Source organism: Podarcis liolepis (genome assembly GCF_965112155.1).
Source record: "Podarcis liolepis genome assembly, chromosome: 1".
Taxonomy (NCBI): Eukaryota; Metazoa; Chordata; class Lepidosauria; order Squamata; family Lacertidae; genus Podarcis; species Podarcis liolepis.
The window spans coordinates 3,744,981-3,762,495 of NC_139554.1; the positions used below are offsets into that span (position 1 = coordinate 3,744,981).

At 48.1% G+C, this 17,515-nt stretch overlaps 1 protein-coding gene and 1 long non-coding RNA gene across 3 annotated transcripts; both read right to left on the reverse strand.

The window, feature by feature from the left end:
- Positions 1-371: 371 nt before the first annotated feature.
- SAV1 (salvador family WW domain containing protein 1) lies at positions 372-11,700 on the reverse strand. 2 transcript variants are annotated; one of them, XM_083515739.1, is made up of 5 exons: positions 11,539-11,700; positions 8,346-8,792; positions 3,840-4,110; positions 2,749-2,892; positions 372-1,462 (listed from the first exon to the last, which is right to left on the reverse strand). In XM_083515739.1, the coding sequence occupies exons 1-5, from the start codon at positions 11,630-11,632 to the stop codon at positions 1,252-1,254; spliced, it is 1,167 nt and encodes a 388-aa protein (XP_083371865.1). In that variant the 5' UTR covers positions 11,633-11,700; the 3' UTR covers positions 372-1,251. The 2 variants fall into 2 exon arrangements, with proteins under 2 accessions (XP_083371865.1, XP_083371866.1); XM_083515740.1 differs by having other exon boundaries at positions 11,574-11,651.
- Positions 11,701-15,947: 4,247 nt separating this feature from the next.
- LOC310712945 lies at positions 15,948-16,919 on the reverse strand. Its single transcript, XR_014529027.1, has 2 exons — positions 16,856-16,919; positions 15,948-16,807 (listed from the first exon to the last, which is right to left on the reverse strand). It is a non-coding gene; the product is annotated as an uncharacterized lncRNA (long non-coding RNA).
- Between the last annotated feature and the right edge of the window lie 596 nt (positions 16,920-17,515).

Genomic DNA, 17,515 nt, shown 5'->3' on the forward strand with positions numbered 1-17,515 from the left:
TGGTGGGACAGTGTTCTCGAAGCTACCAGCATGAGTTTGACCAAACTGCGGGAGGCAGTGGAAGACAGGAGGGCCTGGCATGCTCTGGTCCAGGGGGTCACAAAGAGTCGGACACGACTAAACGACCAAACAACAACAACAACAAGCAATCTGAGCAAGGACAACAAACCATGGTTAAGTAAGGGTGCTACTGGGTTTCCACATAATGCCAAGCCACGCTTAAAACAAGCCAGGGTCCATGAGCCAGCAACAAGCCATGTCTTCAGCCTGTGGTTTGTTAGCAGCAAGTTAAACCATGGTTAGGCCACTAGGCAGCGTTCAACCGCAGCTTAGTGTCATGTGGAAACCAGAGATAAATTTGTTCCAGCCACTTAAACAAAAACAAGTTTATTTGATTGCCGAGATTTACAGGACACAGATGTTACAGAACTTTCATACACATTGCAGGATGACAGATCAAAATGTGAAATGAGATACAAAGGCAACTTTACCACTGGATGGAAGTTTTCACAAAAATCGTTCCTTGCTGGTTTGATTAGGGTGAGACTGGCTCCAAATGGCTAAGGCAGGTGGCTCGGTTCTCCAGTCGCTTTTGAACGCAGCCCACTTGCGCCAGCCTGCATATGGCAAAACGCTTCTGAGAGGATCGGTGGCAAACTAGAAGGACGAGCTCAACAGTCAAAATAAGGCAGTCGTTTATTCATTGCTTGGGTCCAACAGAACTGTATTTTTGCAATGTTTTTATAATGGAAGATCATATGGACCTTTTGCATATTAAAGCTGTGTCCACGGCCACAGAGCTGCCGTAGAAAAACAGAACCCCCTTTTCCCCTGGAGGCAAGGCAGCCCGCAAGATCAGCAGCCGGAAGGCAGCCAACAGGCTTCATCTAACTTTCAAGGCGCTTCTTGCACTGACATCATTCGAAAATAAAATTTCTTCTCCTAGGTACAACCGTTGCTAGAAAAAAAGGTTATCTGGCAAAATAATAATAATATAAAACGTGGCTTTTCTTGAATTTTCCCACCACACTGGCTCTCAGAATAAGAAACTAACTTTCTTTATACAATATAACAAAGATCTTTTGTATTCAATAAACATGATACACAAGAAGGTAATTACAAAAGGTGCAAGATCAACAAGAGAGAAGCTGCCTTTTTAACCAAAGCACTTGCTCACGATTTCTCCTTTTTTTTTAAAGAGTCCCCTCAGATTCCAAGAGCCCTCAGAGTCCGCTGCGAAAGGGAAGGAGCTCAGAAGTTCTTGCCGTGCTGCTGCTGCTGCTGGGCATACCACTGCTGCCTCTGCTTGCGGTTCTCCAGCTCGCTGAGCAGAGCCTGGCGGTAGGCTTCGTACAGCTTCACTATCCGCTCCAGTTCCTTCATGAAAAGCAGCTTCAGCATCCCCTGGTATGTATCCAGGTCAGCCAACTGGAAGAGCTCCCACTTCAAGATGTGGTCGTATCTGTTGCAAGAGACGAGAGCAACGTAACCGACTGAGCGAGCACTGGATGAAAATAAGGAGAGCTTCATGCTGCAAACCACCCTGAGATCTTCGGGGGAAGGGCAGGGCACAAATTTAATAAATAAATAAGAGCCTGTTGGATCAGAGCCTGGCCCATCTAACCCAGCCTCCTGTCAGGAGAAAAACTTGGAAGCAGGTTGAATCCTGACAAGACAGAAGTACTGTTTTTGGGAGACGGACTGCCCACGGACTGTCTCGCCAGAGTGGTGCATGCTCTGGTTATCTCCCGCTTGGACCACTGCAATGCGCTCTACATGGGGCTCCCTTTGAAGGTGACCCAGAAATTACAACTAATCCAGAATGCGGCAGCTAGACTGGTGACTGGGGGCAGTCGCCGAGACCACATAACACCGGTCTTGAAAGACCTACATTGGCTCCCAGTACGTTTCCGAGCACAATTCAAAGTGTTGGTGTTGACCTTGAAAGCCCTAAATGGCCTCGGCCCAGTATACCTGAAGGAGTGTCTCCACCCCCATCATTCTGCCCGGACGCTGAGGTCCAGCTTTGAGGGCCTTCTGGTGGTTCCCTCATTGCGAGAAGCAAAGCTACAGTGAACCAGGCAGAGGGCCTTCTCAGTAGTGGCGCCCGCCCTGTGGAACGCCCTCCCAGCAGATGTCAAAGAGATAAACAACTACCTGACATTCAGAAGACATCTTAAGGCAGCCCTGTTCAGGGAAGTTTTTAATGTGTGACATCTTAGTGTATTTTTGGTCTTTGTGGAAGCCGCCCAGAGTGGCTGGGGAAACCCAGGCACATGGGTGGGGTACAAATAATAAATTATTATTATTATTGAGCACAAGGACATTCTCCCTCCCTTCCTGTGGATTCCAGCAACTGGTATTAAGAAGCATTGCTGCCTCTGACGGTGGAGGCACAACAGAGCCCTCCTGGCCAGTAGACAACAATAACAAGGAATTTTCTGGACATTACCTTAAAACAGGCCACTGTGAGAACAGGATTCTGGACAAGATGAACATCTGGTCTAATCCAGAGGTCTTATGTTCTTATGCTACTTTGGATAACCAGCCAATACCGATTATATTAAGAGCATATCATTTATTTTTAAGATGCTACACAAACTTAAGCTTAACGTTCTGGATACATTCAAGATGTCCCAAACAATATGCCTCCATTTTTTAAAAAATACAGGCTTATAGTCAATGAATTGCCCACCACTGGGCAGAAATAAAAATTCGAAGTTCATAAGACAAGTGCTTAATGCTCACTTTACAGGAGCCCTGGCATAGACCTGCAGCCAATCTGGGATCTCCGCAGTGTGGTATGGATTCGCAGGCACAAGGATAGGCTGGCTCCTCTCGGCTGGCTGTGGCTGATATGTCATCGGAGGTGGTTGGTCGTAACGGGGAACGCTGCACAGAGATACAGCAAAGATCAAATGAGTCACTTCAACACCAAAAATGGTAACAGCAGCTCTCTTAGGCTGGGGTGCAAACTTGGAGTGAGCAAATTCCCATTGCAGTTTTCTTTTTTTTTGGGTGTTCCTGATTTAGGAAATGCAAAGCAAGGCACAACAGTGCCAGCCCAGGGATCAACCCATACTTTGATACAAAAGGTTGTATTGGAGTTCCCCCAGCTCTCCAGGGCTAATCTGGGAAGGGTGCAGGGGGGAAGAGAGGAGGGAAGTCCCACTGCGTTAAAAGGAATCCCTGTGCTGGCTAGTGCTGGTGCAACGATTTGACTGAATACAGCTTGACGACACTCTGAAAGCCAACTTCAAAGCACACATACCCATACTTGGGAGTTTAGTCTATCAGACTTGGATGGAGAGATCTGTGCCACAAAGCTTATCTATGTTTAAAAGGTGGGTGTGTTAAATCTTGCAAATTCCACCACTTGGACGAACACCAATGCATTTGTAGTATAAATTCTTGTATCTGCCAGTCGGGGATTAGCCATGTCTCTGGGGTGTGTCTCAACAGGTGAGAAGCCAGAAAAACTAAGGATTTAAGCAGTCAATGGCTCTGCACTGCCTGTCATGGAAGTAGAGAGCAAGTGCTGAGTACCACCAATGTGTTGTGTGCTCTGTCATCTACCCTTGGCAGACTTTGCTAATGGAGGCTCAAAGTTCTGCGACTGGTGATCTGATGTTGGGTTCTTTTCCACTCTTCCTTAGGAGCTGGAAACCAGTGAAAGTCCTTCATGCATGCTAGCAGTAAGGCATTTGAGGTTCATTCTCTTACAGGGTTATTCAGAGGCCTGACAGAGTTCAATGGGGATAAGTCCCAGGTAAGTGGTCACAGAATTGCAGCCTAAGGCATTGGTTGAAACTCCCAAGGGAAGCCCACAGACAACTTACCTGGGGGCACACGGGTGCTTGTACTGTGCTCTTTTATTGATGTGGTCGACGTAGTACACACCGAACTCAGCTGATTCCACACGCTCCCACCCTGGAGGCAGCCCCTCTCGCTCAAGTGGGTGACTCCAGTGTGTTGTGTTGGTGTTATGGTCTATGTAGTATTTCCTTCCTCTAAGAGTCCAGTCCACAGACCAGCCAGGAGGGAGAGGTAAATCTTCCAAACTGTGGTTTGTTAAGTTTCCTAACGATGTAGCAGCCACCCGCCCGATGCCTGGAGGGGGGAAAAAACAACCCACAACAGCATCAGTAAAGCAGACACTCATTTAACAGGTTTCTTACAAAGTTACACAACTTCTTTTCCTCAGAAAAGCAGCAAAAGATTGTCATCAGTTCCACAATACACCCCCTTCTCCGTGACTAGATTTATCGTTTCCTCTCACAAACATTCCTGCCTTGAGAGAACACTGATGCTTTCTATGCAACATGCTCCTTTTGCTTGCAGAAGTTCATTAGCTAGTAAAGTCAGAAGTAGTTGGGGAGCTGCCTCCGTGCCACATGACTACTAAATCCCAGCTCACTTCAGCACAGGTTTGTACACATAAGAACCAGCCTCCCAGAACAGAAGGCTATTCTCCAAAGAGAAATTTTTAAAATGGGAAGACTCGGTATCATGGAAGGCAGAGTGAAGATAGCAACTATCAAAACATACCCCAAAACATAACAGACATGCCAAGCCAGATAAGGGGATAAGCAGTTGAAAGAGCAGTATTCAAAGAAGTTCAAATTGGGAAGTATTCCATGTTTTCAAGACTGACAAAACACAGACACTTGACCCATAGCTATTGCATAACACGGCTGCTTATCAGAAAAAAAGATGGTTCTTGATTGTGCAATCTGTTTCCCAGGACATCCAAGAGCAAATGTTGGAATGAAAGCCTCAAGTTTTCAGCCCCAGCCTCCCAATAAATCAAGAGACAGATTATGGAAGTGGGAGGGCATTCTCTAGGTATGAATTAAGCCCTGCTTAAGAGGCAAGGCTGCCAGGGAACATGGCAAGCTGTCTTACACTGACTCAAGACCACTGGGTTCACCTACTCTGGCAGGCAGCAACCTTCCAGCTCTCAATGCAGGCAGATGCCTTGCACATCACTTCCTACCAGGTCTTCCCAGCTGGAGATGCCAGGGACTGAACCTGTGACTTTCGGCATGCAAAGCATGTGCTCTGCTTTTCAGCTATGATCCCTCAATGGTGGGGAGGAGAGAAAGATAAAGGGGCCCAGGGGAAGCAGATGAAAACTATTTGGCTTGCAGAGCTGGCATTCCACACCCCTGATGTGAACAAGCCGGAGGCCTGAATGGTTCGTGTGAATACAGTGCACAGCAATGGGGGGGGGGGGGGAGGCCTGGGTAAAGAGGTGCATCTTGACCAACTGTTGGAAAGCATAGAGTGATGGGCGTAAGAGGGGAGGTCATTCCCTCTCAAGTGCCCCTCAAACGACAGAGGGTAGCAGTGCTACCAACAGAGCTTCCCCTGCTGACCTTAACAGGCAAGCAGGTTCATATTTTCAGATACAGGTTCATATTTTCAGATACAGCAGACCCTCAGGTTACATTATTCTCAAGTAACTTAAACTTTGGGTTGCGAAAGCGGTAAACCGGGAAGTATTTTTCCAGGTTTTGCCACTCGCGCATGCGCAGAAGCGCTCTATCGCGCAGAAGCTGTGCCTCTGGATACGGATTTTTTGGGTTTGCATGGACCCCCGGAACAAATTAATTTTGTATCCAGAGGGTCCACTGTATTTGGGGCTTCATATTTCAATGTTAGCATCTTTAAACCGGGCTCAGTAGTGAATTGGCAACCAATGCAGATCACAGATTCGTAGAACGGTAGAGTTGGAAGGGACCGTAAGAGTCATCTAGTCCAACCCCCTGCAATGCAGGAATCACAGCTCAAGCATCCTGGACCTCTGCTTAAAAACCTCCAAGGAAGGAGAGTCCACCACCTTCCCAGGTAGTCCACTATCGAACAGCTCTTACTGTCAGAAAGTTCTTCCTAAGGTTTCTCTTCCAAAACCAGTGTGGTACGTACCCAGCTAGAAATATTTGCCAGCAGCCTTGTTGCCGCATCTTGCACGAGTTGCAGCTTCTGAGATGGTGAACCAACTGTAGCTTGAAATAGCCTTTTCCACTGAGAGCACTGCAACCCTGAAGGGAACTAGCCATCTCCCAAATTCCTAGGCTCAAGAACCTGCAAGAGGCTGTGCTTCAATCTTGGCTGGATTCAGCTTCAATTTATTGGTCCACAACCAGCCCATTACCACCTCCACTACCACTGCCTCTCCTGATTCAGATGCACCAAGAGACAGCGATGGGTATCATCAGTATAGTAGCTGACATGTCACTCCAAATACCCTGATGACACCTCCCAGTGGCTCCATGCAGAGGGGCAAGATAAATCTTGGGGGAACTGTAGAAACAAGCTCCCAAGGCACCAAGGGGTAGACCCCCCAACTGTTACACTCTGAAACCAGATTCAGAGGCCGGAATGGAACCATTTTAACAAAGTGCCCACAAGTTCCCAGACTCGGGAGCTGCTCCAGAAGCATGGCTTGGTCAACAGTATTGAAAGTTGTGATCAATAAGAGTCAAAAGGGTTTCACTCTCCCTGCCCGTCTCTGAACAAAGGTCACCAACCAAGGTGAGGAAGGAAGTTTTGGGGCTGCATCTGATTGCAATGGGTCCGGATAAGACGCTTTCCCAAGTATGTCTTTAATGGGATCACTACCCCCCCCCCCAGTCTGTCTCCAGCAAGCTCCAGCTGCAGCCCTTTCCCTTTGCTTCCTCATCGACTTCTAACCTGTTCTGTGTTTCTTTGGAGTAGACCTATAATTTTTCAGCTGCCGTCAAAGCCAAATTGTTGCCTGCTCATACACAATTGTTTCAGCCAATGCCAAAACACAACTACCTTCTCCTTCCTCTAAAGGACGCAAGTTTCCTTTCCTTAAATGTGGGGTTTGCATCCCAAATCTCCCATCCAGCACAGCCGCCTGCTACCTCACTAGAGCATATTACTGTCTCTCATGCCAACAAACTGCTTTAAGTGAAGGCCTTCAAGAAGCTGCGTCATCTGTGGCTTGGCTTTCCCCCTCTCTGCCATCATGTACACTCCATGGTGGCTGGCAGCCAGGCAGCCTAGCAGCTTCCAACTCCATTTCCACAACCAAGCCACTCCCACCAGCAGAGGCCTATGAGATCATGTTCTTCAAAAACTTCTCTCCTGCCAATCAGCAGGAGTTTGGTGGGGTGGCAGATTAATGGAGGCCACAGGAAACAGATAGGGGTTATTTGGTTTGCAGACTCGACATTCCCCCCTGCTAATCTGAATAAGCTATATACACCAAGTATCATTCCTAAAACAAACCAAAATTAAACATTATAGAACAGTCAAATGCACAGGCATTTAATTTTCCATGGCACAGAACCAGTCTCTAACTCTTTGGAGCTCAGCCTCTCTTCTTCTAATAATAATAATAATAATAATAATAATAATAATAATAATAATATTTTTAAAAAGCCTTCTGAGAGAAAAGCATCTCTTTCTCAAAAGCGGAGTTTCATATTTGAGGTCAGTAACCCTAAAGTTTTGACATTCTTGCCTGCAGATTTATTTTCCCCTCTGCAATCTGCACAAGATGGTCAACTTGAATGCAATGCGTTTCATAACCAAGGAAACTGGGGGAGAGTATGACATGCTTACATATCAATCTGTTTATGTTTACAACATAAATACCACATTTTAGAGCTTGAGAGTCTTTATGCTGTGCCCAGTACTGCGATTCCACAAGCGCTACTCAAGAATTTCACTTTGTCTGATGAGCTTCCTTCAGTAAACACAAGTAAACCACATGAAAAATGTGATCCGGAATGCTGTCACGCCCAGGAAGAGTCACATTCCAAGGCAAACATCTGATGTCTTCTCACTCGACTTCAAAGGCCAAATGCCCCCTCACTCTTCAAGAACAAAATCACCAGTTTTCTGAGGAAACTAAGATAACACTCAACATTTCAACTGCATATAAAAAAGGCCTGTGTTTTTCCATCTCTCTCGCCCACTTTCCTTTTCCTGCAAATTGCAAGTTTGCAAACATTGCCCTGGCTGTATTTAAAAACCATTCACAGAGTGACCCTTCGAGAAGACAGTACAGAAACACACACAGGTCACCAGTCATTTGTGAATGCTCCCATGGCCTTGCCTCAGAAGTCAGCAGACAGCTTGGTTTCTCTCTGAGGAGGAGCTTCTGGAACATGATTGGAAGAAAAATCCCCCACACCTTACAATCATGACCTATATGGACCAATAGTTCCACTATCTTCAAGGCAGCTTGAGATGCTGAAAGGTATTTATGCACACATAGATCCTTGTTTACTGCCACCAGTATGACACATGTACACACATAAGCTGTACTTCGGAATGGCCAATTCTGGAAAATAAGCTCAGATACTTGCCTGAACTATGCCTTCCCTGATTCTGTGACATCCTTTGGACAAGGTCAGTGTTATGTTCATAGTATCTATATTCCTCCTGCGCATGATCCCCCAGCTGGTGGCGCCTCTGACCATTGTAAAAGTGGTGGTCATAATAGTGACGGGATCCGGCATCGCCGTTTTCAGTTACAGAGTTTGCCTCTGTTAAAAAGGACTGGGAAGATACGCCATATTCCCGCGGGACGTCAGCCAGGCTCCTGGCAAGGTAAGAAGGGGCAGAGAGTCTGTTGCTTTCCCGCCTCACTATCTCGTGAGGGGGCCTCTGCACTGGAGTCCGAAGGAAGCTCTGGTTTCTGGAAACTGCTCCATCCCCACCCGCCACGTAGGCAGAAGAACCCGGGTCCAGAAGGCAGAGATCTGTTCGTCTTGGAATGGTTGGACCATGACGGATGAATGAAGGCATCAGATCTGCAACAGAGCATTGCAGTAAAAATTGAAAGTAGGTCAAAGTAGGCACATTATTTCATTGAATTTTTAAAATTACTACATGTCTGGGAGAGGCAGAATTGAAACATGGTAGTAACAATTCTCTTCACAGGATTTTATTGTACACTGACTTTGGGAGGCATTTCATCTAGGAATTGGTTAGTAAGTTCCATAAATAAACAGGTTCAAAGCAGAGGGGAAATATCTCGGCAGAAATCTCTTCTTGTAAATATCCAAAAAGTAGTCAAGCAATTTTCAAGATACAACCAGAATGTGGTCCCCAATAGCTTTCCATTAGGGTAAGGCAAGTCCTTGGCCCAAAAAAGATCTCCCAGCCCTGTCAAAATCCCCACTCCCTGGAACCTCCTTCACCCCATTCCATTAGCTTCCAATGTGGTGATCTCCAGATGCTGGAAACTACAACTCCCATCAGTCTAAGGCAGCAAGGCCAATAGCCAGGAATGATGGTCACTGAAACATCTGGAGGACACCACATTATGTGGCTAACCCTGCCCTAGGGTGTAAATTACACTGGGGTTGTATGTATGTATGTATGTATGTAAATGAATAATGGAAAAAATACAAAGGGAAATCAAATGCAAAACAAACCAACGGTGAAAAGTACAAAAAATCAAAATAGTGACAGTTGAGGTGGCTCTGCCTTCCAGTAGCAGGATGTATGTGTTACCATGCTCACTATTTGGTTTTTAGGGAGGGAAAACTGCCCTTCTGCACCTTGTTCCCCTCTGGTTTCCCTCCTCTCTGTCCCCCACTGCCTGCCTGCCCTGCACCCATGTGTGCCAACTTAGGATTGCACTTCAGGCACAAAGCACAGGGTCTATCCACTAGATGTTCATGCCATAAATATGTGTGGTGGGGTTTAAAGTGCCACAAGGCTGTGTTTCCATTTACATGTGTGTGCACATACACGTGTTCACCTTCAGCTCCCTTCCTAACTCCTTTTAACCATTGCAACACATTCAAAACAGGTGCTGAACACTGCAGATAACCAGAACCCTCCTTTAACCTGGGAACAAACCCCACTGAATTCAGCAGGGCTATGGTTGCAACCTGAATCTTCCGAGTGCCGGTGCAAACCCTGATCTCCATATTGCCCCCAACAATAAACCCACCCACCACCACAGATTGAAGTCATTCATGCACACACCCCTTCATGGGAGTTTTTTTGCGCTGAGGGGCTGGACAGTCACCTGCCATGGATACTTTCTTTGCACTGGAGGAGGGGGCTAATGAGCTCTTTGGTGTCCAGTTTCCTAGGATGGGAAGGGGGTGGGCTCTCCTCTGTTGGAGGTTTATGATCCACAGGCGTTGGGTGGCCACTTGCCATGGCTGCTCCAGCTGCACCCAGCCCAGCACTGCGACGGTGGCTTTTTGGGCCAGATGACCCCTTGGTGCCGCCGCCGCTGGGGACGTTCCCCTTTCCATCTACGATGCAGCCTCACTTACCTCGCAGGTTTGTTGTGGGGATTAAATGGGGTGGGGGGAAGAGAACCACGTATATGCTGCCTTGAGCTCCTTCGAGGAAAAAGTGGGATGTAAATGCAGTAATAAAAATGATTCATGGGGAAGAGGGGAGAACACTCTCAAGCTATAGCAGCCAGCTCCTAGGGGCTGAGGTCCCTTCACCCCCAAATAAAATATGTGAGGGGGGCCAGCCCTCCCCAAAGCGCATGACCATTTAAATGGGGTGCGTCTTTGAGATCGATTATGTGGGAGTGGGGTCAGTGCTGGATTTACATATAAGCTAAACAAACTCTAGCTTAGGGCCCCACTCTCTTGGGGGCCCCAAAAAAATTTAAAGGGGAAAAAACTGGATGTACATTTCCAAAATATTAGGTTAAAAATTAAAAATAAGGCCTACATACAGCAACAGTGTATTGTGTTGTGCAGGCTCCTACTTGTTATGTGCAAAGGGCTTTAGATACCTATTAGGTCCATAAATTACCATATAGCATAATTATATAAAAAATAATTCCTTCCAGTAGCACCTTAGAGGCCAACTAAGTTTGTTATTGGTATTAGCTTTCGTGTGCATGCACACTTCTTGCATGCACATGAAAACTCACACCAATAATAAACTTCGTTAGTCTCTAATGTGCTACTGGAAGGAATTTTTTATTATTCTTATTTTGTTTCAACTACGGCTACCTACCTGTAACTAGACATATATTCAACACAAAAAACAGTGACCATTTGTTGTGGGCGAAGGACAGCTGAACATATAAAGGGCCCCATTACCTTCAGGAGCTTAAAGGTAAAGGGACCCTTGACCGCTAGGTCCAGCTGCGGCCTCATCATACCTAAATCTGCCCCTGGGTGGGGCTTACCTATCTCTCCCCCCCCCCCTCAATACAGTGGTACCTCGGGTTAAGTACTTAATTCGTTCCGGAGGTCCGTCCTTAACCTGAAACTGTTCTTAACTTGAAGCACCACTTTAGCTAATGGGGCCTCCTGCCAAAGCACGATTTCTGTTCTCATCCTGAAGCAAAGTTCTTAACCTGAAGCACTATTGCTGGGTTAGCGGAGTCTGTAACCTGAAGCCTATGTAACCCGAGGTACCACTGTATTTTAATCAAGTTAGCACCCAGCCTCTCCCCACAAGAGACCAGGTGATGTCGGTACTGAATTGCCGCCCCCCCCGGGGTTCATCTGACCCCCCAGCCCCCAACCACCCGGGGAGGAAGGAAGGAAGGGCTTGCGCACTCACTGCGGAGCAAAGGGCTGGTCTCCTTGATCACGTACTTGCCCTGCACCTCGCCCGGTTTGGAGAGCTCGGCGCGCGTCTTCTTCCGGGACAGCATCCCCTCCCCCCCCCTCAGACGCCCCTCCCCCCCTCCCTCAGCCCGCCGCGCCGCCGCCGCCGCCCCCGGAGCCGGGCCCCTCCCGGAGGGGCGCCATGGGGGTCAAGACGCGGGGTGTGGGGGCCTTTCGGGGAGGGGGCGCCGCCAACAGCCACGCCCGCCCCGCCGCCCTCCGCCGCCCTCCCGGCTCCCTCGCTCTCCTTCCCCTCAGCGCCTCACGAAGCCCCTCAGGCAGCCCAGGAAACTTTCTGGCCACGCCCACCGCCCCGGCGCCGCCCGATTGGCTGGCCCGCGCGAGGGCCGCTGGGAAGGCAAGCGCCGAAAAGGGGCCCCGAGGAGGAGGAGGAGGAGGAGGAGGGCGGAGAGGGCGCGGCGGCGGCGCAGAGAGGGCGGAGGGCTCCGAGGAACAGCGCCCCCCGCGGCAGGGAGGAGGACTGCTCTGCGCCCAGCTGCTGCTGGAGTATACTGTATTGTACTATTATATGTACCGTAATATAATAATAATTATATTATGTTAATAATATTAATGTAATAAGGAGTACGACAAGGCTGTGTATTCTCTCCCAGCTTATTTAACTTCTATGCAGAATTCATCATGCGAAAGGCTGGGCTGGATGAATCCCTAGCCGGAATTAAGATCGCCGGAAGAAATAGCAACAACCTCAGATATGCAGATGACACAACCTTGATGGCAGAAAGTGAGGAGGAATTAAAGAACCTTTTAATGAGGGTGAAAGAGGAGAGCGCAAAATATGGTCTGAAGCTCAACATCAAAAAAACCAAGATCATGGCCACTGGTCCCATCACCTCCTGGCAAATAGAAGGGGAAGAAATGGAGGCAGTGAGAGATTTTACTTTCTTGGGCTCCATGATCACTGCAGATGGCGACAGCAGCCACGAAATTAAAAGACACCTGCTTCTTGGGAGAAAAGCAATGACAAACCTAGACAGCATCTTAAAAAGCAGAGACATCACCTTGGCAACAAAGGCCCCTATAGTCAAAGCTATGGTTTTCCCAGTAGTGATGCATGGAAGTGAGAGCTGGACCATCAAGAAGGCTGATCGCCGAAGAATGGATGCTTTTGAATTCTGGTGTTGGAGGAGACTCTTGAGAGTCCCATGGACTGGACTGCAAGAAGATCAAACCTCTCGAAGCTACTAACATGAATTTGACCAAACTGCGGGAGGCAGTGGAAGACAGGAGGGCCTGGCGTGCTCTGGTCCATGGGGTCACAAAGAGTCAGACACGACTAAATGAATAAACAACAAAGACAGCAAAAATCAAGAAAAACATTCTTTAGAACGCTACAAGAAAACACAAAAGGTTGTTTTTTTAAATACACAAACAGGTTATAATGCACACCAGCTTGCCTTGGAGAAGACGACACACCTCCAGAGAGGCAGCTAACTATCCATTTTGCGTTCTTCCTTATTGCAGGTCCGTTATCCATCCCTGTCATAGCGGCCAAATTTCCCTTTTTTTAAAGGAAATTCCCTTATTCCAAATAGGATTCCTCGCAAGAAAAGGGAAAAGTTGACAGCTATGATCCCTGTCCTTTGCTATCTCTGAAGCCAGGAAGTCTGGCCTTCGGTTCCCAAGGCACGAGCCGCAGAGAGTCCGCTTCCCAGGATGGACACGACACAAGCAAGACAATTGCCCTGGTGGAGATTCACATGGACCTGGGAAAAAGTCAGGTCAAGGCTGCAGCTGCTACCTGGAGATGGTGAGGATTGAACCTTCTGCATTCAAAGCCGGTGCTTTGCCTCTGAGCTACCCTCCTTCCCCTTAGTGCACTGGCTTGAACAACTAGACTGTTGTTGCTATTTTTCTTAGCACTGTAAATAATGCGAATATCCATTTAGTACAGCGTTGCGTTCTTCTGCTGCCATCTCCTGGCTGATGGGCAATCTGGGTTTTGTAATCCCACTGTTCAGCTGCTGAGCGCCAGCCGGGCATGGTGGCTCCTGCCTGTGACCCCAGCTCCTTGGGAGGCTGAGGCTGGAGGTTTGCTTGAGTCCAGGAGTTCTAGGCTGCGGTGGGCTACGTGGAGCAGGTGTCCTCGCCAAGGTCAGCATCAACATGGGGGCTTCTCTGGGGAGCCAGGGGCTACCAGGTTGCCTAAGGAGGGGCGAACCGGCCCAGGCTGGCAACAGAGCAGGCCAAAGCTCCCGTGCTGAGCAGTGGTGGGATTGCACCTCTGAGTAGCGCCCGCAGTGTAGCCTGGGCAAGAAAGCAAGACCCAGCCTCTCTCTTTGGGAGGCTTTTCATGTCTCTGAGCACGATGTGATTCCTTTTCTCTGCACTGGCAGTGATGTAGTGGAAGGTGTTGTAGGAATTCTAAGGTCTCTGAGATATATGTATCTCATACAGTCATACCTCTTGTTATATTAGCTTCAGGTTACGTCTTTTCAGGTTGCATCCCACTGCGACCCGGAAGTACCGGAAAGGGTTACTTCCGGGCATAGCTGTCAACGTTTTCCCTTTTTTAAGGGAAATTCCCGTATTCTGAATAGGATTCCTCGCAAGAAAAGGGAAAAGTTGACAGCTGTGCTTCCGGGTTTCGCCGCTCGCGCATGTGCAGACGCACAAAATGACATCATGTGCAGAAGCGGTGAATCGTGACCCACGCATGCGCAGACGCGGGTTGCGTTCTCTTCAGGTTGTGAACAGGGTTCCGGAACGGATCCCGTTCGCAACCAGAGGTACCACAGTATATATAAATCATATGTTCATAAATGTACAGTGGTGCCCCGCAAGACGAATGCCTCGCAAGACGAAAAACTCGCTAGATGAAAGGGTTTTCCGTTTTTGCGTTGCTTCGCTAGACAAATTTCCCTATGGGCTTGCTTCGCAAAACGAAAACGTCTTGCGCTTTTTTTTTAAAGCCGCTTGAAGAGGCGCAGTTGCGACGGACCGTGCTTCGCAAGACGAAAAGCATCGCAAGACGAAAAGACTGGCAGAACGAATTCTTTTCGTCTTGCGAGGCACCACTGTGCAAGGCAAATACATACATCAGTATGTAAACCACATGTCTGAAATAGTACAGGAGAGCAATCCTGAAGCCATTTTGACTCCTCCAGTGACCTCAAATAATTCTCTGCAGTGAGGAAGGAAATGGGAAAAGCCTCCCCATTCACTGGCGGAGGAACAGGGGTGCGGGGGGAGCGTACCGCCCCCAGCGGCACGATCCCGGTGGGGTGCCATCATGGCTGCCCCCCCACTGGGCGCCACACCCCTGCAGGCGGCGCACCGCACCTCCAGGACACATGCCATGTGCTGCGTGCCACGCCCCCAAGATGCACACCATGCCCCTGCAGGCAGCATGCCACGCCCCCAGGGTGCGTGCCAGCCACGCCCCCACCTGCTCTCCGCCCCTCCCCCCCACCGGAGCTTGAAGCTCCGCCACTGTCCCCATTGTCTCTTTACTCACAAATCCTGTCTTAAGGGGGTATATGTGCATGAATAGAGTGAGCCTGTGACCTGGATTCAGGAACTAAAGTATTGACCATCATAAAAGAATAGCCAGGCTGCCCAGGTAAAGCAATCAGTGACCATTATCAGGTATCCTGGCAAACAGGATTTCTGCTGTAGACTGCCTCCTTCTGTGATGTATGTATGATGTTTTGGGGGGTGGTCTTGAGCTACAGAGTGGCAATTTCAAAAAGTCTATATAAGGCCTTGCACACCATTGTTCTGGGTTCCTCCTCCCTCCTGCGTGTGGTGAGTGAGCACCCTGCTGCAACAGTTCAATAAAGATCAGGCTTACTAGCTGCTTTGCTTCTCAACATTCTCTGCTTGGCCTCTGTTATTTTCTCCTACTGATAGAGAACCTATTTAAGGACTCTATACGGGCTCTTGGACACCCCATTAGGGAAAAGGAGGAGTTTTTTTCTTATAACAAAGGTATTTGGAGGAATGCAACTCTGGGACATCCCCCTGCCCCCCTGAGCAGGAGCTATACCATCATATGCTGGAGCACTGGGGCAACTGATGGACCGTCCTTGCTCTGACGGTGATAAAGAGGCTTTCAAGTTTGCTCAGAGGAAGTCTCAGACTGAGAAATAGCCCTGAGCCAGAGGCTGGGACCTCTTTCCTCTTTCTTTGATCACGTTCCCCTTTCGCACGAGCAGTTTTACAAACAGCAACACTTCTTTGCAAAATGCTTTGTGTTTTTGTTATTTTGAACTTTTTTTGTTCGTTTGTTAAAGGCTCAAGGTGTTTTACACGTTTTGCAAACTTTTATGGAATGAAATGCAGCCGTGACTGAAAACCGAAAGAATCTGCACTTTCAAAAAAATGACAACACTTGCCTCATTTTATTTTATTGATTTATATTTATTGCCTGCCCAAAGGGCTCAGGATGGGATAACAAGGCAGCAAACATGCCTGAGAGTTACCATTAAAATTAGTCCCAGCGGACGTAACCAAGATAGTCCATGTGAACAAAAACTAGGTTTGCAGTGCTTCCAAAAGAGACTCAGGCCAGGACTTTGCTAAGCAACCTATGGAGCATTTTTTCACCACGAGGCTGTTTCTCAGGCCCCTAGAGTTTCAATCACGTCATGGGAATAAAGAACCATAGATGGTGAATGGCTTGATTCCCCTAAAACTGTCATCCCCAAGGAGTGTGTGGGACTTGCCCCTCTAAACAGATTAGGGGAATGGACCAGCTCAATTGCAGGAAGAGGAATAACAGAATTGTGGAGGGACCCCAAGAATCAGCTCATTCAACCCTCTGCAATGTAGGAATCTCAACTGGTGCCTGGTCTCTGTATTAAGGCAACTGGTGGGTTTCAGCACTCACATCCTCCAGGGTATAGGAGGAATATGTGGATCTGCCTTGTGCAGTATTAGACTAACAAGCCTTGGACATGGGCCAGAAGGTTCCCTGCTCTGGCTGGCTGGCTGGCGATGGGTCCCCCTAGCAGCAACTCGGTAGAGGGTTTGGTGCTCACGTAAAGTCCAGAAGAAAGGACTCGCGCAAAGCTACATGGCTATAGGATCCGTGTGCTATTCCCTGAGCATTCCCCTCTGGCGTTGACACGGCAGAGGTGAGGCCACAGCTGAATGCACAAGTTAAGGCATGTTCAAGTTTCACTGTCTCTAAGCTGCGGTCCACGGCAGGGTGGCCAACGACTCTCTGCCACCTGAGGGTGGAAAGGCTTCTCTTAGAGCTCCGTTTTCCCACGGAAAATTGCCATATGTTTGGCAGTAATGACGACCGGGCGCCAGCTGCAAAGAAGTATCGGGCAAACTTGGCGTTTTACGAAGTTGTCTGTTCGTAAAATAAAAAAAATTCCTTCCAGTAGCACCTTAAAGACCAACTAAGTTAGTTCTTGGTATGAGCTTTCGTGTGCATGCACACTTCTTCAGATACCTGAAGATACCTGAAGTGTGCATGCACATGAAAGCTCATACCAAGAACTAACTTAGTTGGTCTTTAAGGTGCTACTGGAAGGAATTATTTTATTTTGACTATGGCAGACCAACACAGCTACCTATCTGTAACCGTAAAATAAAATGTGTGAAATGAACCGGCTGAGTGAGATCACTTAGGTCACCAGAAAACTTTCAGATGCAACTGACCCCTAATTTGCACGGAAAATTTCCCAGAAAATCCACAGGACTGATGGTGCCCAACTGCGTCATGGAACTGTTTAACCTGGCTTACAATGATCAGCCGTGACTCTCAGCAACTCCCCAGAATGCAGGCATAATTTGTTATGTACTGAAGTTCTCACCCTGGGCCAGCAGGGGGAGACTGTAGATAGTTATGCAAATAAGAGATTGAAAGTGACGTTCAGTGATTGGATAGCTTTAGAAAATTGTTACAGTTACGTTGTACTGGGGCTCTATATAAGCAGGCTGACTGAACCCTTCAG